This window comes from Callorhinus ursinus, unplaced genomic scaffold (genome assembly GCF_003265705.2).
Source record: "Callorhinus ursinus isolate GAN/ISIS: 27379988/994484 unplaced genomic scaffold, GSC_fseal_2.0 scaffold11, whole genome shotgun sequence".
Taxonomy (NCBI): domain Eukaryota; kingdom Metazoa; phylum Chordata; class Mammalia; order Carnivora; family Otariidae; genus Callorhinus; species Callorhinus ursinus.
In genome coordinates this window covers 1,512,101-1,534,658 of record NW_027397073.1, presented here as the reverse complement: position 1 = coordinate 1,534,658, position 22,558 = coordinate 1,512,101, and the positions used below count along the sequence as shown (strand labels likewise).

The window sequence follows — 22,558 nt, the reverse complement described above, 5'->3', positions numbered from 1 at the left end:
GAAAACACCCACTTATTAAGCAAGAGTCACGATCGGAAGCTGGTTGAAAAGCAATGTCCAGGAGTGTGCACTGTTTGGTCCACTGCTGTCCCCCTGCACTCACATGAGATGCAGAATGGAGAGCGTCCTAGTCTGGTCCCCATTCAAACCCGAAGGAAGAAAACACTGGTCTATTTTCTGTCTTTGAAGTTCCTGCAAGTGTAGGCTCTGAGTAGGGGAGGTAGCTCCAGTGGGGCCTGGAAATTATGCCAGATGGTTTGAAAGGAGTATTTTGCCCATTTGAGGATGTCGGAGCTCAGATGTGTTCGCCGTCAGGAAAGGGTCACTGCTGTTGTCCAGTCCCGCCTCTGCACCCCGTCACTTCTGGTCCCATGCAGATGTCACTGCGGAACCCCCGACCACCTTCGCCTCCCTGGGGGATGCCCGCTCCTGTAGCCACAGAAACAAGTACTCTTTTGGGTTTTGCCGAGTGTGGACGTTGTCACTGCTGATGTCCTAAACAGGGTAACTGCAGCAACGACAAAACCCACGTGTTCTCATTGAGCAATTCTACCCGCATTCTTGTCTTCTCTTGCCTTGGAGAAGCTACATCTCCCCGAGCCCTACTGCCCCACGGAAGCAGCGTTTCCAGACTTGCAAACAGCTGCTTCATCGGGGCATAGCTGGCAAAGAACATACCTCTCCCGGCTCGAGAATCTTGCTGAAGAGAGAAGCAGTGGCAAAAATAAAGACTCGAAAACTCACATTTTTGAAAATAAACTAGGGTTCTGAAGCACAAAAATAGCATTCTACTTATATTTTGAATGTCAAAGTACGTACTTTCCCCCTTTATAAGCTTTGCCGGAGCCGAGAGCGAGCTACCGGGCCCTTCCCCGCACACTCCGTGACTGGACCCCAGCTGAACCCACTGCTCAGTGAAGTGTCTGTGTCGGTGGCTTAGAAGTTCCCACCTTTGAAGAATTTACGCCGCGTTTGTGCAGTATCTCAGAGAGACAGTTCCTTGAGTGAGCCGAAGTGCTGCTGATCATCCCACAGGCGTCTCAACTTTAAGGACCATTTACTGGAAGCCAAGGAGTGTGTGCCTAAGACATGACTGTGTGCCTAACGTCTGAGCCCTTGGCCTCCGCCCCCCGACCTACAGGGCAGTCTCCGGTTCCCCGATTTTCTTTGTTCTCAGGCTTCCCCCCATTCCCCCGGCCAACTCCTCACCCCCACACGATCACAGATATTCACTTCTCTCGTTCAATTTTGATGAAAATGAGGAAGAATGACTTGGGGGGCTGAGCAGCATCCCTGCATAATGAGGTGGGTTCCTACGTAGGGGAGAAGCCAAGACCAGAACCTGCTGGGCAGGAGGGAAACGCGGGGCCGGGGGGCCGCCCATGTCCCGCAGGGTAAACCTCCTGCTCTCCTTTCCCAGCCCAGGGTGCCGGGACAATAATACCGCGCTCCGCTCTGCAGGCCCTCAGGGCACTGGCATCCGGACCGCACTGAAATACGGAAGCACTGCAGTCTTCCGTCCAGGCCAACGGGGGCCTGCAGGGAAGCTGCCAGAAGACCTCCACCCACACGCTCCAGCACACGGCCAGGCGGGGCTCCCTCTTCGCGTCCGGAGCCGCGAGGTGCCCCCGGCCCGCCCGCCGTGCCTGCGCACAGACAGACCGACCTCCGCCCACGGCCTCCGAACCAGCTGGGGTGGCTCGGGGGAGCCCTGCCCTCCCTCCCTCCGTGCGTGAGTGTGAGCACGTGTGCGTGTGTCCGTGCACGTGGGAAGGAGTGTGTGCATCAAATTCCACGCCGCTGTGGTTGGGGCTGCATCCACTTCCAGAAAGGACAAATCTTCTCCTAAGATCCCCCCGAGATCACAGAGCATTCAGGGAGTCCCTGCTGTGTTCAGCTCACAGAGGTGTCCCGGAGCCCTCTCTCTCCACCTGTGGCGGGCCGTACTCTGATACAGCATCACGTTCCAGATATGGGACCGCTGGCTGTAACACCTGCTCATGTCTTCGGCTCTTAAAGATCCCGGGAAAAAGAAATTGAACATTAAAACGTGGTTTTTTGAAGTAATTGAAATTAAAAAAGGTTTCAGCTAGAGGCATGGGTAAGCCCCCCTTGGTGTTAGAGAGACAGGGAGAAAGGCAGGAGTGCCTTCCTAGGTACACTTTATGTAATTTGGAAAGTCCTGAAATAAAAATGGTCTGAATGCACCAAGTCCATCTAACAATACATTCCAGTTAGGATGTGCCTGAACTACCTGGACTTCACTTGCTGGCGAAGAACACGCCAACTCTAACAGCCTCCGACCTCCCGGGCCACAAGCTCAAACTTCCCGGCACCCCGCCGCGTTCATCACCTCGATGAGCAGCCGCCTGCCCCCAGCATCACTGGTACAGGCGATCACCTGCCAGACAGATGTAGGATGGCTTCTCTGGATCTGGGTGTGTACGGGGAGGCTTGGGGGGCCCAGCAGCGACACTCCACTCAGAGCAGAAAGCCTGGGCTGAACAAGGACCTCCTTTCACGTGACCCTTTAGTGGCTGCGAGCCAGGGAGCTGCGGGATGAACAGCAAGGACTGAGGACCACTAACAGCCTTCCTGGCACAACACACATCGCAGCTCCAAGGAGAAAACCGGGCAGAATGCAACTGCAAAGCGGGACTCAGTCACGGCCACGGTATGGACAGGAGCGGGGTCAGTCGGCGTGACGGGCAGGGACAGCTGTGAGTCTGGCCACATTTGGCCAGCAGCGCTGCTAAACCCAGAGCCTAGTGTGCTCTTTTATTTTCCTTTCTAAACACGTCATTTCTTCAGTTTAAAAAGCATCGACAGTAACGCCCTTGGTGGAGGTGAGGAAGCGGGGAGGCTCACCCTGCACGGGCTCATGGCAGAGACACACAGCCCCTCCCTCAGTGGGAGAGGCGTACGAGAGGGTGATGGAGAGGGGCGCGTGAGCGCCGCTCTGCCCACCAGCGGGTCCCGTCCTCAGGCCCCAGGCCCCTGGGCGCATTCGCGGGGGCGGAGGCTTCCGGAGGGGACGGTCCACCGCTGTCCTGCAGCTCCGGGGTTCAGCCTGCAAGTTCAGGCTGGGTGTGAGGCCGAGTGGGAAACGGTAACTTTTACTGACGGAGCCGAACATGCTCGTTCGTCAGGCACACAGCCGCGAGTCAGAGGAAGGGGTCCACGGAGAGGCGCCAGGAGGGTCATGCGTCCCCGGGCCTCAAGCTGGGACCCACCGCGGGCCCCTGGCTGAAACCCATCACAGCTGCTATTTGTAAGGTCTGTGTTCCCCTTTTGTTCTGGAAGTCTCTCAGTCGTCCTATTGTGGCCTGGATGGCCTCAAGTGACTCCTAGCCGCCCATTTTATGGTGAAGGCCAGGCCCAGTGGGCTAAGAGCATGGGGGGGCCACCGTCAGGCCCCTGTGCCTCCGGATGCCCAGCAAGTTCCCTCCTGGAGCGAGCCTCTGCCAGACCCAGAGCCGCCCTCCGGCACACACTCAGCCACCGCAGGTGCCTGCACCCCCGCCCCCCGGCCTCCCTCCCGGCGCAGCACGTCCCCCGCCCCTGTCACCTGACCTCACCTGCAGACCGCGCGGGGAGGTGCTGGGAACGGCGTGAGCCCATGCCCACCGGGCAGAAACCTCCCCCGGCTCTAGAATGTGAAAGATGGCACACTCCACTTCCTGAAGTCAGAAGGCTGTTAAGAAGCCGCCAACGCTAGCCCTGCTGTGATGGGCCGGCGAGGCCTCGGGGAGCGGAGAGGCCAGCAGGGCCTGCCATGAGGGCAAGGACATGCCCAGCACGGCACCCCGCACCCGTGTCGCTGGGGCCCCGCCCCTCCTCGCAGGCAGTGGGGGCGCCCGTCTCCGCACGACACACCAGAAGGTGGGACCGAGCTCCTTCACCCGGAGCCGCCACTCCCCACCAGAGCTGCGTGGCCCAGGGTTTCACCGTTATGGGGAATTTATATGGAAAAACTACAAACCATATCTACGGACAGACCATTTTTATGAAAACGCTGGAATGAAAGTAGTCTTAGCAATTCCTAATTTCAAAGAACAAAAACAACTTGCAGAGTTTCAGAGATATTTTGCCGGTGGGAAGAACACTTACCCACACAGGCCTGTGTACAGGCACCATGCCCATGCACACGCGCCCATGGGCACGCATGAGCACATGCACACACATGTTCTGATGCACGATGCTCATGCACATCACTCACTCAGCAGCGGCCCCGAGGCTGAGCTTCTCAGCAGTAAACAGCTCAGGTTTAGGATGAGTTGTCTGGGTGCCACTGTTCTCAGAATACAGCGGTTTGCAAGTCTGCCTTAGAGAGAGGAGCGGGCAGGGCAGCAGGGTGACTGGGTCCCTCGGTTCACTGCATTGTCACCAAATGCTCCACAAGGAGACAGTTGGCCACGGGGAGCTCCCCTCCCATGGGCACCAGGGAGACAGACAACGCAGTGCGCGGTGAGCCAAACCCCGGCCGCGGGAGGCAGCGTCTCCCTATCCTGGTTCCCCTCCCTGGCCAGACAGGGCCGTGAGACAGGCCTGTATGCTGGGGTCGCAGGACCACTTCTGGCCCAGGCAGCCTAAGTGGAAGTGATGGATGCTGTCTCCCTGCAAGATATGTCACCCTCTGGCTGCCCCCTGCCCCCCAGCGGCAGCGGCCTGGCTCTCTGGGTCACTGCTGGGGCACAGCTGCCTGACCTTGCTGGGCTCTGACACGGGTAGAGGCAGGACATGGAGCTCTGAGATTCTGGTGTTTGTCTGGTAGGGGGGCAAGCCCACCCGTCCTAATGCAGCTCTTTGCTAAGTAGCTGGTCAGAGGAGACATCCCTGAGAAGGAGACACTTGGGCCCAGACGGGAAGGGGTGGGGGCTTGCTGCCCAGATGTCTGGGGAAGAGTGTTCCAGAGGGAGGACACAGCCCGTGCAAAGGCCCTGTGCTCCAGGAACAGAGAGCAGGGTGGGTGGGGGAGGAAGGGCAGTGTCGGAGGTGCAGTCGGAGGCCCCCAGGGCCCACAGGGGCCCACCGACTGTGGCAAGGGTGGTGGGGCTCTGGGCAGGGAGGGGTGCGTGCTCTTCGAGGAGGCGGGCGTGAGGCCGGGGGTCCGGACGGAAGCAGGGGCCAGGTGGGGCCCCAGGAATCATGCAGGTGAGTGCCGATGGTGGACCACGGTGGCCCGCAGGTCAGTGGGTAAGTGCCTATTCCAGGAGCTAGACAAGCTTGCTAGGGTCCCAGGGACATTAGAGACCAGCACTGCCCGCAGAGGAGCACCAGCACCCCTCCCAGCTGCCCACGTGGCCGAGGACAGGGGTTCCGGGTCCTGCCGAACGCGTCAGTCGTCGCCGGGCACCGGCCGTTATCACCTCTCCCATTACCCTCCTCAGACGATGTGTCTGGACAACGAGCCTCAGAGCAGCACACGATGCGCACATCTAACATTCAAATACTACACATACAATTAAATATTATGTACGTGTGCAGACTATTCGAGGCGGGATGGGTGTCGCTGGGGAGGCCAGACATTCGGGGACAGGCGCGCCCCGGAGGCAGACCGTGGGTGGCCGTGCACACGGCCACTGCCTCCTCCCCGAGAAGCTCCGCCCGGGACAACTTTTCTTGATGCTGTGCATTCCTCACAACAACTGAGAGGTCAGCTGTTAGGACCCCCACTTGCACGGGACACTGGAGGCTGCATGTCTTGCCAGAGGCCTGGAGTCCATACGCTGAGATACTCGGTGTAACTAGAGGCCGGGACGTTCGTCCAGCAGCTCGTAGGGGGGGCTGCCCCACAGTCACATACAACCAGACGTCCCATGGCTCAGGGCAGCCACACTCACCACAGGGGCCCTCAGTCACTGGCCCCCGCACCTGCCGGGAGCAGCTGTTGGCTAGACATAGGAAAGCTCCCAGAATGCAAAGAGGGGCGCCCCCCAGGGGCTGACTGGGAACTACAACGAGGCCACGCAAACCCTCGCAGGTGTGGGTTTGAAAGATACAAAGTACCACAGTCAGGCAAACGCACAGAGTAATATGTTTCCTGTTGTGTAGCTGTTTTAACATCTGTCAGCCACAGAAATGAAAGCTGCTTCTGTTCTCCAAGGGCCGCTGGGGACAAGCCGATGTGTCCTGGGGTGCTCAGGGCAGGGCCAAGAGCAGGAGCTACGGTCTCGTCCCCGAGGCCTGTGGGCCTCTCTCCTGGCCGGCAGATGCTCATCTCTATGATGGGGGTCAGACCGGACGACGTCGAACGTTCCTTCAAGTTCTCAGCCTGTGGCTTGTGACTGTATGATTTATATCTGCCCCAAAGACACGCTCGATATTGATTCTGTTGCTGGCCTAGATATAGGTAACAGGCTCAGGCAGCAATCAAACCATCATTAGCAATAAATTAAAGCCAGCACCCACGATTCTCAAGAGCAGGCTGCCGATAACCATTCTTGGAGGGCACCTGGAGGGACAGTTAACGAGGGTCCACAGGAAAAGCGAGGGTGGAATCCTGGCCTTCAGTTATTACTGAGTTGAGATAGAATTTTGTATCATCATGACTGTTTCTTACTAGTTTTGTAGCTTAGTCCAATAATCAGGGTTGATCAAATACAAATATTACTTGAAATAGCATCTCAAAAAGATCTTCTCATGGAAGGGTCTTGGAAACAAAAAAAGGAATGTTTTTTTTTCAGTGCTGTGTGAAACTTCTCAGGGGATATATCTGTCTGTGGGAGAGAGTGTTTTCCAGATGTGGTAGAGCATTACCCCCAGCTGCACACGTTCTGGCAGGTCCTCCCCATCCACAGGGGCGTCCCTTACAGTCCCTGGAGGAAGGGAGTGCACGAGCCACGCAGGACACCGCCAAGGCGAGGCCAAAAGCGGGACACGTGCCTCAAACAGAGCGCCGAGGTGTGAGGAAGCTCATTGTCCAGTTATTACACTTTGCCTATGAAACTCATCAGCGCAGCTACCACGGAAGTTCCCTGTAGTTGTTGACTACCACGCGATCATCTGTGATACAAACTGAAACCGGAGAAAAGTTCTCACAACTGGCTAAACACAGCTGGGCTGCCTTTGAGGAATGCACACAGACCCCCTTCTGTCGGTCCCCGTAGGGGACAGGGGCACCCTACAGGTGCACGTTTGTGAGCTTGCTCGTTCGCTCTGGGGGGTTCTCTTCTCTCCCCTGCTTACCTGGGAGGGAACCAAGACACAAGAAGATGCGTGCACGGGCGGAAATGACAGCTAACGTGGTGCAGCTGCATTACCTCCTACGTAAAATGAGAAATAAATGGACTGGGCCTCGTCTTCCTGGGGCAGGTTCAATGCTGTGTTCAACTACTGGCAGGTGCCATATGGTTCACATGCGTGGTCTTACGTGACTCGACCTCGACTTTATGTTTTCTATATTTTATTGTTTCTGTGTTTTCTTACTGTGAGCTAACTCAAGCTTTGTGAAATAAAGACACACACCTACACACGTATTTATCCTTAATAGATTATCCTTGTATAAACTTCAGTGTTTCCAATATGAGTACTTTCCTGCTGAACATTAAACATAGATAATTCTATCTCCATTATTTGAGCACTGAGCTGGTGAAGGTTCTTCCCGTGATGCTCCATAGGACTCTGTCCCTACGTGCAGTGCGTCCCTCACTTAGCCATGGGCGCCGTTATGCACTGAGGCAGGGAGGCGATGTTCTCACGACCCTGGGATCCTGCAAAGCTGTGCTCGAGCTCACCTGATGTGCTGGGTACTCATTCCTTTTGCTCTGACTTTGGAGATGTGGGTCCGGGCTGGAAGGAGCCACACTTGTCTGGAAAGAGCAGGGGTGCCCTCTTTTGGGGGATTTTGCTCCTTTGTCACTGTAATTTAGGGAGACCCCAGGCTTCTGCTCACCTCGGCTGCCTCACCTGCCCTGGTTTTATGGCCAGTGGACTCTGGAGGGAGGTGTGGGGATGACCATTCTGCCTTCCTTGCTGACTGCTTTTCAAATGACGAAGATCGTGTACAACACATGTGTGGGTGCACGGTGCAAAAAAAAAAAAAAAAAAAAAAAAAAGCTCAAAAACTGGCCGACCACAAAATGACCTGGTTCCGCAAAGCTCAGACAACACGTGGTTCTCTAGGCTACCATGTTTTCTTCCTCTTTGGGTAACCAGGCAAACAGCCCTAAGTACCACACACTGTCAGAAAAAACATTATAGGAAGAGATTTAGAACTGTGCTCTAATGAGTGATTCGCTTAGATCAAGAACAATCCTTCACTGGGATTTTCCCATGAAATGAAAAAGTAAATACAAGTCTCCAGTGCATTGCTAAGTACACGATCAGCTCCGGCCTTCACGGAGGTATGGGGGAAGCCTGGTTGGTTGTAGCTGTGTACTCTGTGCTTCTGAGCCTGAAGCGTGTGAGCCAGCAGCTCAGGGCACCTGCCATACTCTGCCCCTGGCTGTGACCTCTCTGAGCCCCTCTAATTCTGTCCAACCAGCCCCTAAGCCAGGACTCCAACCAGCGGAAGGACAACGGTCTTTCCTGACATTCACAGAGACCTTGAGGACTAGATCCTGCAGAAATGTCTCAGGTAGAGGACAAGGGCCAATCGTCTGACACGCAGACAACATGATTACCAGGAGCTTGAAGATTATCGCTACACGGGTGCCGATGACTCAGGGTTCATAGAACATCAAGAAAGCATGGGTTTTTTTTGTGGTACTCAGGGAACTTCTGTCTAGTCAGGAAAAGTGGGAGGCAGCTGCTGATTTCATTTGGAGTGACATTTGTACAACATTTCATAATTTAAAAAGAATGCTCAGATATATTTTCTAAGATTATGCAGTCAAGATTGACAGCCGAGATCTGTTTAGCTTCTTTTTCCCTCGTCACTTTGCCCCTTTAGGCCGGGGTTTCTCTGGATTCCAGGAAAGCATCAGGAGTGGGAGATTATCGTAAGTTCACAAGCAGACGCCCGGCAGCTCTGCAGGAATCCCCGGTCTGTACTAGTCAGGCTTGCTGAGCCCAGAACCACGCACGTAAGCTTAGCCAAAATCCTTCTAAAAGGTTCTCTTGTCATAAAGGAAACCTAAAATTGGACATTTTTATTCTGTCGTTTTATGTGTTTAATATACATATGGAGTTGGAATACGGGACCAGAGAGGAGTCCAGAGAAAGCTTTATTTTAGAGGTTCGCAGACGGATTTACTCTCGAAACCATCGGCACTCAGATGCCCAATTCAAATCTGCAGACTGCCTTCCCTCTGCATTCAGAACGCCTGCAGCAGCGCCCACCCTCGCGTGCTGCTCTCTTCTCCCCTCTGGTAGCTCTGCCCCTGAGGAATGGAGGCCCTGCTATGCGGAGGCAGCGGACAGCGCTCTGGCAAACCCCTCCCCACCCAGTCCCCGGGGACATCAGCGTGCAGCCGGTGTAACCGGGCAAGTGCCGATTCCTACTCGCACTGGCCCCACTGCTTTGCATTAAACTCATCTGCATTGTCTTCAGTCTCTGCACCTCTGGGTCATGCCGATTTTCATGACAGTTTAAGATACTGAGAGAGCGGGCAGTGGTACTTCTGTCATTACAGGTGTTTACTCAGGACGGAATCACAGAAACAGAAGGGAGTTCTGAAAACGAGCAAGCAAATCAGGAACAAGACAGCGGGGTGGCTTTTCCTGCTGGAGAAGCGAAAGCACTAGGAAACCCGTTCTGTGTAAGTAAAGCCGCGGCTGGGCCAGAGAGCGTGGTGAGGAGGCCTGTCTGCCGTGAGCATCATAACCTGCAGGCACACGACGCCATCCACGGGACACTCACTTCAGTAGCCAGAAAACCGCTCCCTTTCCCTCCGACATGCCAGTGAACCCTCAGGGACTGGGCACACTTCATGCTGCCCCATCATTCCTGCGTCTCCGGGAATTCTTGGAGGAGAGAACAGAGCAGGGCACTCAGACAGATCTTCACCGTGTCTCGCTCAGCCGCGTGATCGTGAGCAAGTCATGGAGCATCGTGGTCACATGGGAAAGGTGATCTTTTTTAACGTTAAAATCAAATGAGAACTCGTTCATTCATTCTCTTGGGGGAGCACAGAAATGCAGGGAAGTCGTGTATGTCAGCGGGCTCCACAAAAAAGTAAACTTTTATAGAAAACGGTTATTTTTCTCTGTGATGGAGCCCTACCAGCAGCACCAGGGTGCACATTCCTTTTAAGTTTAAATTTTAAGGGCATAGAGTAGATATGGTTTAGTTTCTTCCTGTTTAATCAATTGTACCTCCTGAGTCATTCTTTGTGGTTGAAATACCTGGGCTTTGGGACAGTCCCACTTCCCTGTTAGTTCTGTTTTATAGGCGTCATTAGGTTTTCCACCCACAATGGTCAAATAGATAAGTAGAGAAATACGGCACGGCAGGGCTGCACCTGGGAAGTCTCTGGAGCCTGCAAGCAAGACGGCACAGAGCACGAGAACCAGAGCGAGACGGGACAGCTGCCGCCGGCCACCTGTGCGGTCACGTCGGGGAGGATGGACGGCGGAGGCTGACCAAGGGGACTCACCCCACATTCCTACGGACTCTGCATTTTCAATACTGAGAACAGATTCATAGATTACTCATGTGATTAAAAACTTAAAACCTTCCCCAAATGCGTGTATCTGCACACGTGGAGCCCCGCCCTCTGGTTTCCTGTCACATACCGAACACCTCGCTGTCCTCCGAGGTCTCCCGGGAGAGCCGGCGGACGTCCCTCTTCCTGTCAGACTCTCCTGCGCTGGTTTCTCCGTCCTGGAAACAAAACAGAACAAGACCCTCTCTTAAGATGCTTGCTTTATCAACGAGATAGTTGTAATACATTTTTCTTCTTATAAATTTTGCGGCAGATAATCCCACTCCCCTGCTCATCGTCCAGCTGTGAGAGTCTCTGAGTTCAGGGTGGGTTTTCTGCAGAGGATTCTGAATTCCCGCCTCTTTTTTCTGCTTGGGCTCTAAGCATTCTCTTGCGCCAGGGTATGTATTTTCATTCAAAAGAACTGAGTACACCTGGGATAAAACATGTCAGCTAATCATCATGCATGTGTTCCGGGAGCATGCCCGCCCGCCCTGTCCCTGTTTGGGTTGCAGGTGGATGGATGCACGGGAAGGAGCTGACACCGAACCTGCCTTCCTTGAATTCCAACCTTGGCCGCCTGGAAGCCAGGCAGGGCAGCCCTGGTGCGAAAACGGGCCCTTTTGGGGGCAGAGATCGATGCCGATGCCCACGCGGTGCCCCAAGTCCACAGAGGAGGGGTTGGGTGCCACGTGCTGGGCTGGGCTGACCCCCCGGCCTCCCCCCTGCTCGGTGATGGAGCCCTACCAGCAGCACCAGGGTGCACATTCCTTTTAAGTTTAAATTTTAAGGGCATAGAGTAGATACGGTTTAGTTTCTTCCTATTTGTTTAATCAGTTGTACCTCATTAGTGTGACGGGGAATGCAACTGCAAAAGGCCCACCCGAAAGCGTAAAGGCCCGCCTGCAGCCCTCCCTCGGCGTCCCCACGCCCCTCGGCATGTCCGCACCACCCCGCAGCCCCGTGACGCCTTGCTCCGCACACTGCTCTGCGTCTTGCTTTGGTCTGGTAGCCAGGGACCCTGGCGGTGGCTTCACGCGGCCCCCAGAGCGCCGTCTGACGTGCCGTCATGGCCAGAGCGCGCGCCCTGCACCTCAGTTACTCCCACGAGCGCCACCAGGCTCCTGGCCCTGACCATCGACCTGGTCTGTGCTTTCCTCCGTTATGACCAGCACCGCGAGAGCTCCCGGGCCACGCGCACAAGGGGACAGGCCCAGACGCGGCTCTGGGCGGCCCGCCGCTCCCCGCGGCCTCTCTCTGGCCTGCATCCTTCTCTGCAGCACGTCTCCCCAGGCCTCCCCCGTTCCCGGAGGACCAAGCAGTAGGTCTTCTTCCCACTGTGCACTCTTCTTCTGAAGAGCAGAGCAGGCAGCTGCTAAAGCTGTGCGCTCTGGGGCAGACTGGTTGGGAGTATGCTCTGGCTTGGCTCTTATTTATTGGCTGTGTGACCTTGGACAAGTCACTTAACCTCGCTGTGCTTCAGCTTCTTTTTCTATAAAAGAGAGGAAATACTGATACCGCATGGTTGCATGTTGTGGTTGTAACGAGGATTAAGAAGGTTAGTGTCTGTAAGTGCTCTGAACACACCTGGCACATAGGCACTGTTCTAGGAGTGTCTGTTAAATAAAAATGGAAACTCTGGGAACAAAGGCGACCATCCTCCCTTCTCTTGGCGTTGGCACCCAGCTGCCGAGAATCTCCCCCAGCTTCGTCCCCGAGCCTTGTCTTACAGCAGGTGTGTTGGACCTGCCCCGCTTCCCTGCTCCCCTCCTCCAGGGACTCCCCTCCCTTGCTCTGGCAGGTCTCTGGGAGGCTCGAGAGTGGGCACGTGGCCCCAAGGTCTGGTACCAGCTGTGCAGAAGCTCCTGGGGACCAGCACTGTGCTCCCCCTGGGCCAGGTGGGCCAGCACGTCTGCAGGGCGGCGGCGCAGGGAGAGAGAGGCCCTTTGTGAAACCAGCGGGCGTCCCCCTGAGCCAGGACATCCGGTCTCTGTACTTGCCCCCTCCCTGCCAGGTCTCGGGGCTTTGGGTGGGGTTTGCCACTTGCAACAAAAACTGTCTTGACTAATAGGGTCTTCTTGTGAGGAAGCCATGAAGTATTATCCCATCAAGGGAAGGTCTGACTCAGACCGAGACGGGTTCCCAGGTAGGGACAAGCACGTGCGGGCAGCCCACAGGTGGGAGAGAAGGCGAGGCCCAGGCGGCGGGGGCCTCGGTGGCCTTGGGGAGGCAGAGGCCAGCCCTCCGGACCCACAGCAGCAGGTGCTCTGCTCCCCATCTCCGTCCCCCAGGCCCCTCTGGAAGCCTCCACCCCAAACAAGGGTGGGGCCTCCATTCCACCACTGGGCAGGCAGGAGCGGGGTAACGGGTGAGATCCCACCAGGCAACGTTTGTGGTCTTGTTCCCACAAGTACCTGAGAGCCAGCGTTACACATATAAGAGGCGATGATGATTAACACCCAAAACACGGAGGAGGGGAGGGGTTCGCCGCCACCTTCACCAGTGAAGCTACTGTCAATAAACTGACTTGGTGTTTCCCGGACTGAGATCCGACAGGCGCATCAAGTACCTGTCAACAGTGACGAGTGTGTTCGCTCCGGTCACTAGCGATCGAAGAGCCACGCAGCAAAACAGGGCAAAGATGGTGTTTTCTAGCATGTCGACAACAATGAGAATAAAACAATCTCCAGGGTTGTTGGGGATTCAGGAAAACAGGAGGTCTCCAGGAACTGGAGTAAACATCCACAGCTTCCTCTGTGGGACAGAGGACAACAGCAACCAAGCTGCCCCTGTGCCTGGAGCACCCCTTCCAGCCTCCTGCCCTCGGGGTCCAGGAGGGTCTGAGCTCCTCCCCACTGCAGACTCCCCACGGACTCACTCCTCTCTCCCCACCACACTGCAAAGTGCCTGAGAACAGGGACCTTACCTGATAACCCTTTCTGTCCCCAGACCTCCCCAGGGCCTGGCGCCCAGCAGGTGCTGGAGAGAAAACCATCCCATTGTTATGTTTAAAATGGGTAACCTCTGTTTCAACAGAGGAAGCCAAAGGTGGCTTACAATGCGTTTTTCTGTATCTCCCTATTTAATGCTGGAGGAGAGTACAACCTGGGACCGAGAACACTTCTGGATAGATTGTTCCATCAGCTGGAGATTCTGGTCACGTGTCCTGGTTCCACACCTTGCTTTGAGGCTGACCTCCATGTCGTATCCTTCACTTAGTACAAAATAAGGATTACTGGAGAAGGAATTAATTCAATACAATTTAGCTGACATTTTTATTCATCGTGGGTGCACATTTTCATGCGTCAACATTTAAAATCAGGATGCCCCATACGGTTCCCAGTGTCTTCCAGGAAGAACTGGTGACATCTTCCCGCCAGTGTAAAATCCCTCCTGGTGTAAATTCCTGCTGAGGCTCAGAGATGAGAGCGAAAGCTTGACATTTAAAGTGAATCACTCTGTTGCCAGTGACTGGAGGTCAATGACACGGTCACACAACCTCGCCATCCCCGCTGGGGTTGGTGGGGCATCATGGCGAAGCGATGGTCAGCACCCTCAGCCCGCGCCCGGTGCAGTCTGCTCTACTGTAGCAACACAGCGTCCGCCGTCTACTCCTTGAAGGGGCCCCGGGGGCCAGGGGGAGGCCTGAAGACAGACAGGACCTCCAGCCTCACCCCACCTGCTCCCATCTCCTGAGTAATGAGCCCACGGCGCGTGCAGAAAGCACACGTCGCCCTGGGAAATCCACTGACTAATTTCTGTCCAAATAAAAAGATTTTTCTAAGACCCGATGCAGTTGCTCTTCCACGAATATAAAATATATCCTTATGAATAACACATTTTCAATAAGCAAAATGTCCACAAGCAAAACAAACACAATCAAGATGATGTGTGTCAAACGTAATGGAATTTTCATGGTAAAGAAATAAGAGCTTCCTGTAAATGACAAAACATAAAACACTCAAGATATGTAAAGAGGGTCAGTCCCCGTGACCCGGGACCCAGAGTGTCATTGCCCCAATGTGTCCCGATTCTGAAATCATGTCTGTGACTCCCGGTGTCTAAACGTGTTTCAAGCAATTATGGTTTCTTCATAATATTTGTGCCAATGTTCATTTCCATCAGCCTAAATATGCAAGAGCCGGCCTATATAAGAATCCACTTACTTTTCCATATTAATTTCAGGGAAAACACAAGAAAACTCTTATAAATGTTGATTTAAAAATACTTCTAAATACAGATGAGATTTATTATTCAACAACAGCGATACAGCACTCATTATAAATAAAGCAATTTGCTGCATCCTTAGATTAAGTGCCTAATCTTGTCACTCAACAGGCTGCATTCCTGTGTGATTAAAACCTTCCCCTTAGCCAACAGGTCCTCTGCTCCCTGGGGGATGCCCCCCAAGTGTCTGGTCCCTCCTGTCCTCCTGCAGAATGAAGAGGGCCCTGTGCCGCTCGATCCACCCTTCTCCTCGGGGGCCTTGGTCTCTCGTCCGTACTGCTCTCGGGGGCAAGCTGAGCAGACAGCATTTGCTTGTCTTCTCAGGTTCTGGGCAGCCATCCTGAACAGGAAACCCTGGGATGGAACGGACTTTAGTGTTGGAAGTGTTTTTAATTTCTCTTTAAATGTAAGTGTGGGGGCACCTGGGTGGCTCAGTGGGTTAGCTGTCCAACTCTTAATTCTGGCTCAGGTCATGATCTCAGGGTCATAAGATCGAGCCCCACATCGTTCTCCATGCTCAGCGGGGAGTCTGCTTGGGATCTTCTCTCCTTCTCCCTCTGCCTTCACCCCCTGCTTGTGCATGTGTGTTCCCTCTCTCTCTCCAAAAATCAAATCTTCAAAAATAAATAACTATAAGTATGGATACTGCATTTCCTAAAGAAACACTGACTTTCAAATGAGGGAGATCAGGTATCACATATGTTACCTGCAGGGAAAAGAGGTTCCCAGAGACCCTCGAACAGGGCGCAGGGTGTCCAGTCACTAATGACGTGGATGCCCCATCAAAGTCAGGTGAAGCGTCTGCTCTCCATGAGGAGCTGGCTTCACAAGACTCAAGAGAAATCTAATTAGGTCAAACCAAAGACTCCCAAACTGGACCTGAAATAGCCTCAGGGAGAGTGGATGGAGTTCAACTGTTTCCCACTGTCCGGGGGCCATGAGGTGTCACTAAGAAGGTCCAGGGAGTCCAGGACCCCCCACCGGGGAGACAGAAGGTCAAGTCACCTCCTTTGGCGTGGCCTGTGGTAGGGTCCGCATGCCTGTGTCTGCTCTGAGCCCTTCCCTGCAACCAGCTGGTCTTTGATCATCAAGGCTGAGCATCACGCCTGGTCCACACCATGCCCTTGGCACATTTTGTTCACTCCCTTTTCCCTTAGCATTCCAGAAGCATCTGGCCAAAAGGCAGCAAGGCCAGAGAGGGGTCAAAGGCACAGCAGGTGGCTGAGAGGCCGGCCCTCTGGTTGGTTCTCCCACTGCTGATGCACAAGGTAGTTCACGACCGAAAGACATGGAAAAGTCTGCCCCAAACAAGTGGTGGGGTGGGGTTGGAGGATCTTGGTCATCTTCTCGTCACAGTGGGGAGAGTCTGGCTTTTTATAAATACTTCGAAAACTGCAGTAGTTGGAAAGCATCAATAAAAACAAAGCAAAATTGCCGTAAATTCCTGTGTATCACTTGAAATTCTCGCTGTTGTAGATTTGAGGTTCCCTGACTATCTCACATCGACAAGCTGAGGAAAAGCAATGCTGACCTTCAAACTGACGCATGGGTGGTTTTTGACTGTCATTGGGCACGATCCATTCTTAAAATACATGACAAATACTTTGCTCTGCAATCTTCTTTTAATTGAGCAAAATGAAACTTCGTAGGTTTCATGGCAGGAGTGAGAGAGAACAAATTCTTGATGTTTTTAGCACCAGTTTGTGGAACTTTGCTGCAGAAGCCACAGGAAATGAACACATGTCGACACGCATCGACACACGTCAACATCCCCTGAGGTCTGTCACTGGCTCATTCACTGATCCTGACCTATGGCCTCTGCCCTGCGCGGCTGAGATGGAGAAGAGTCACCGCCCAGTGTGGAGTTCAGTTCTGGGAGGTTCCCTGGGCACTCCATTACCTCGGGGCTGGGGTGGGGGGAAGCCCATATAAATCCTCCATGTAGACCAATTTACAGAACACATGTCCCCCTAGATGTAGCACAAATAGCTTTGGATGTTAATCAATTTATATGCGTGTATTGGACATGTTTTTGCTTATTTAGATAGAAAAAGGCAAATTTAGCACCCAGTGTGAATCATACAATCACCCATCTGTGTACTTAACATATTACCTGAGCCACAGAATCTTTGCCTTTTCGTTTTTAAACAAAATGCATTTATTTCAGAGGCCTCTGACCCTTGGTCGGTGACTTTTCCGGTGGCCCACTTGCTGCTGTGGATCAGAGTGCAGGAAGCGCCATCCCCACAACCCCTCAAATTCCACAGTTAGCCACCAACTCCATTCCCTGTTCTGGGTTACACTGGGCCCCTTAAAAAGATCTGTTCACACTCTAGCCCTTGGTATTGGAATGTTGACTCTGTTTATAATGAGGGTCACTACAGTTGTGATTGGTTATGATGAGGTCATCCTGCAGCGGGTGTGTCCCTAACCCAATGATGAGTGTCTTTATAAGAGGAAATTTAGACACAGAGACACAGGGAGAAGGCCATGTACCAGCAGAACAGAGGGATGTGTCCCCAACCAAGGAAAGCTGAGGGTTGCTAGACGCCACCAGATTCTAGGACAGAGGCCTGGAACACAGTCTCCCTCAGAGGACCCAACCCTGATGACTCCTGGTGTCAGGAGTGAGAGAGAACAAATTCTTGATGTTTTTAGCACCACTTTGTGGAACTTTGCTGCAGAAGCGACAGGAAAGGAACACATGTCCCCCTAGATGTAGCAAAAATAGCTCTGGATGTTATTAACTTGAACAGTGAAAGAGAGAAGAGGGAAAAAAAAATGCATTTTTTTGGTGTTAAGGAATTTCTAGTCCCCTAATCTACAACAAACCAGTGAACACTCTCATTTATTCTGTGGATAAAACATAACAACAACAAAGCAAATGACTTCACCTGGCCTTGACTTCTAAACTTTAAGCAGCAAAGTATTCTTTGGGGGCCAGTGTGGGTCCTGTGCTAGGCTCCGTGTGAGGAGAGACAGACCCAGGAATTCACAAGGTTCACCTTCTCCAATCACCCAAAAAGTACCATTCAGTGTTGCCTCCACCAGAACCAAGTGGTGCGTGCAGCAAAGGATGAAATTGAGAGAAACCTACCAAAGCCATTTACAAACTGAAATGCGGGCATTTGGGTTTAATTTTTTAGGCACTGCTCTGCTCAGTTAATTGTAACTTTGTATCCATCTTGTCCAGTCATCTCCTGGAGACAAAGCCCATGATTCAGGTGCATCGCAGCCACTGTAAAAGATTTTTCTTAAGGTGTAGCTGTTGACACATATGCAAAATTGTAAGTACAAATATGCTTTTAGTCAGCCTTGGAATTTTGAAAGACTGATGGTCTGGAGGTGACAGTTTTAGGAGAAATGGCCCAGAGGATAAGTTTCTACAATCATTGTAACAGTTTCTGAAAAAGATAATTAAAAAGTCTATGGGAGAGGAAAACCCTCTAGTCACATTTTTTAAAAAGTCATAAAATTTACGAAGGTCCAATTCAAACTAAAAACTACATACCAGGAGAGGAAAGATGTTGAAGTATGTTTAAAGTGACATTTTAAACTCAAGACCATTTTAAAATGTGAGACTTCGAGGCATAGCCCAACACAGGCTGTTTAAAAAAGGAAAAAAGAAGAACTGATTTTGAGAAGTCTGCAGTACCTTAAAAAAAAAAAAAAGACTACATTTCCTGTGACGTCATACAACTTGAGTTAGGAATCACCCGCTTAGACTCAGGGAGTATTATCTGGTTTGAGTTCCCTGATGACGTTCCTATTCACTCACTGGTTCCCACTCAAACACTATGCTGGAACTCAGGCTGGGGACAAGACAGAGGGCTGCCTGGAGGAGTTTACAGTGCAGCAAACAAAGTGGACACTTTGGAAATGAAATCAGAAAACCATCAAGCCAACCAAGATCAGACCCGTGTTTAGTAAAATAAAGTGTGCGGTATGTAACCTCAGTCCCATCGCTGTGTGTACTCAGTGTAGGAAACACATCACACCTACGTTTTCTGAGATCCCTAGGAAAAAAAAAAATCACACAGTGATTCACCATAAAATTTTTATAATGCTCATGATGTTCTGCAAGATAAGAGTATAAGACCGATTCATAAAATAGAAATTTTGGCATTATCTACTTTTCTGAAGAGGACTGACACCAGGCTGGTGTTGACAGTGGTGAAGAATCTGAGATCTTAGCTCCGTGCAAGCTAACAAGCTGACCTGCCAGTGTCATGGATGCTGTCTGAACACAGGAGACAGGAGACTCCTGGGTCTGAGACGATTGACGGCTTATAACTCACAGCAGTCCCAGCATCTCATCACCTGGGTATGCAGTTCCTACAGGTTCCTACAGGCCACGGAAGCCAAGTCCCAGCTCTGACAGGTCAGTGGGAACGGGCCTAGATGGCCGTCTGCACGTGTGCAGGGTTGTGCTGTAGGAGAGGGACCTCGGCTTAGGGAACCTGAAGGCTTTATAAGAGACAGTACACTTGCCATCCATCTGCTCCAGAGGGAGACACCATCTCTGTCTTCCTACACTGCCCATTATGCAAACAGCCTGAAAAGGATCGCCCTGAGGCTTTGCTTGCCCGACATGCAGAGATACAAGGGAGCCCTGAGGCCTCCTCTGGAATGCTGGTGTGCACTGGCGGGGGGGGGGGTGCTGAAAACTAACCTGAAGAACATCTCCAGCCCCATGGCGGGGCACCCTCTGGGCATCGGCCATTCACAGTCACACCCAAGTCGACATGTTTTATTCTCAAGTTAAAGGTTCACTAGGGCAGCTGTTCTCAGATGTATTTAAGGGACAAGGCAAGGAAGACTTCAGAGACAACTCAACCAGCCCATTTTACTGCTAAGGTTCCTGAAGCCAAGAGAAGTTCCGATGCCATGTGCCCACTAACCACGCTCCTCAAAGCCCAGACGGAAACCTCGAGGCGGATGTGAATAGGGGTTCTGGTCTGGACGGGGCGCAGGGAACGCATCAGGGGGCGGCAGAGCATTCCCGATGGGTGGGTTACAGCTCGAGTTCACGGAGCTGGAACACATGTGGTTCACCTCCATCGGCCCAGAGAGCCTCCCAGCGCCAGGGACCACACCTGGGGTGGGGATGGCTCTGCCACCCAGAATGCCCAGACCCTGTGCACCCCGATGTGGGGAAGGCCCTCTGCTCCCGGCCCCGCCTGGGGCTTCCTGGGACCTGCCCAGGACCCGCCTGGCTCAGCACCTTCCCAGGAAGGCAGCTCTGTGAGCTGGGAGAGGAGTCGGCCCCGTGGACCGAGCCTGCTGGAGCTCGAGATGCGAGGAGCGTAGTGTCGCAGAGCGGTGGCCGGCATCTCTGCCTAGGACCCCTGTGCTTCCCCACTCTGGGCTTCCAAGTCCACAGAAAGACGTCACGCGGTTCCCACGCGCTCAGAGTCGGTGAGAAGGATCCATGGACGAAGGTCCCAGGGTGTAGGACAAGCAGGAGAGAGGAGGGACCAGGGACAGTAGCCACCCCTGCCCCTGCCCCACAGGACTCGTGCTGCTGCTGGGCAGGTGACCAAGCCTCCAGGAAGGGAGGGCCGCCATGCACAGGGCCTGGGAGGGCGTGGGGAGTGTGATGATTCCTGGTCCATGGCTTAGCGCGCGAGCCCTGGATGCGGAGACCTGGCGGCGAGCAGGCCAGCTCCAGGCTGCGGGCGACACAGCGTGTCTGCAGGGAGAAGGGTGGGCTCCCTCTCAGGGGAACTTGCTCCCTTGCTCTCTTTCATTTTCTTTCAGAGGCAAAACATTGTTTTGGTGCTCAGAATCAACCCAAGCCCTATGTGGCTGGCTGCGTACACGCGTGGTTCCAGTCCTTCAAGTACATCTCAAAGATGCAACTGCCACAACATAGGGGATGAGAAGCAACTGAGGAGGTCCTGCCTGGCTGCGCAGTCCAGGGGTGAGCAGCTAGTCAGGACAGGTGCGCCCGGCGTGAGGACCAGATCACTGCTGTCTGATGTGGGTGCAGAAATCCCCCTGGTTCTTGTTATTCAGAGGTGGTCATAAACTGTTTGAAAGCACCAAAGTACTAAAGTATCAGCACAGGAAAAATTCCTGAGTGTGAGTGTGTGTGTATGTATGCCTGTGTGTGTGTGTGGGGGGGGAATATAAATAGTTCTTATAAACCTTGCAGTAATTAGTCAGCATTTTTGGGTTGCTTCTTAAAAATAAAAGGATCATCCTTACTCTTGTTCTAGGCTGGGTTTGGATAAGTAACAAAAGATACAAGCAAAACATCGTAAGCTTTTAGGATCAAAGTAAAGAACATGAAGAAAAACGAAAACCAGAATCACGGTTCATCTCAAAGGCATGTCCCTTCTCATTCAGAAGCAGAAGAGAATGGGGATATTAATGCAAAAGGGCAGGCCTGTGACGGTCTAACAAGGGTTCCTCAATGGGGCATTCCTGACGCTATGGGCTGGGTAAGTGTCGTGGGGCATAGGCTTTCCTGTGCACCGTGGGACGTTTCGCAGCATCTCTGGTCTCTACCCACAAGATGCTCATGGTACCATGCTGCTGTGGCAACAAGGAATGTCCCAGACACTGACAAATGCCCCTGAGGGTGGGAGAGGGAAGTCACTGCCAGCTGAGAGACACTGTTCTAAACAAAGAGAAGTATTTGAGAGGAAGAAATAACTATAAATCCATTCACTAGTGTGTTTGCTGGCAGTCAGTTCTTCATAAAAATACATTTTAAGTCATCAAAACTCTATTTTGTGACAACATGATCAGATTTGATTTAGAACAAGTGCCCCAGTGTCAACGGCTCTTAGGAGACCAGAGCACATCAGCCACAAAAAAGACATAACAAACCAGCGTTCATCAAAACTGCACCACAAAGGATGCCATCAGGAAAGTAACACAACAACCCAGAGGAGACAGAATACTTTCAAATCATCTATCTGATAAGGAACTAGTGTCCAGAATATGTAAAGAGCTCCTACAATTCAACAGCGAAATGACAAAACACCCAATTAAAAAAAAATGGGCAAAGAATTTGAGTAATTCCTCCAAAGACAACAAATGGCCAAAAGCACATAAAAAGATGCTCCACATTATCCACTAGGATGGATACAACCAAAACGAGGGACAATAGTCATGGCTGATCAGGGTATGCAGAAGGTGAAACCCCCAGACATGGCTCGTAAAATGGTGCAGCCCCTGTGCAAAACAGTTTGATGGGTCCCCAAACAGTTAATCATAGAGTTACCATATGATTTTTGTCAAATCCACTCCTGGGTATATGCCCACGAGAAATGAAAACGTACGTCCACACAAAACTTGCCTAAGAGTGTTCACAGCAGCAGGTTTGTTAACACCACATAGTGGAAGCAACCCAAATGTCCCCCCAGCAAATGAACGGGCGAAGAGAATGCAGCATCTTCCTGCCGTGGAACAGTACTTGTTAATAACGGACACCTGCCACATGGATGAACCCTGGAAACACTGTCCTATGAAAGAAGCTGGTGGCCAAACACCACACTGCATGATGACACACACACATACATGAAATGTTCAGAGCAGCCAACTCTGGAGGGACAGGAAGGACGCCAGCGGGAGCCTGGGGCTGGTGGGTTGGGGGGGCAGGCAGGGACTGCTAGTGGGGGCCAGGTCCCTTTCAGAGGTGACAAATAGGTTATAAAATGAGACTGTGGTACAGGCTGCACAGTCCTGCGAATAAACTAAAAAGTACCGAATTGTGCATTTTAGATGACTGAACT

The 22,558-nt window shown here is 52.6% G+C and overlaps 1 protein-coding gene across 4 annotated transcripts in view; it reads right to left on the bottom strand.

Annotated features, from left to right (window-relative positions):
• Positions 1-22,558, bottom strand: part of MBP (myelin basic protein) — a 116,126-nt gene that overhangs the window by 57,592 nt on the left and 35,976 nt on the right. For all 4 annotated transcript variants that reach the window (XM_073897996.1, XM_073897997.1, XM_025886829.2 and 1 more), the window contains exon 3: positions 10,678-10,765. In XM_073897996.1, coding sequence (XP_073754097.1) covers positions 10,678-10,765 — 88 coding nt within the window. The remainder of the gene's footprint in view (positions 1-10,677; positions 10,766-22,558) is intronic.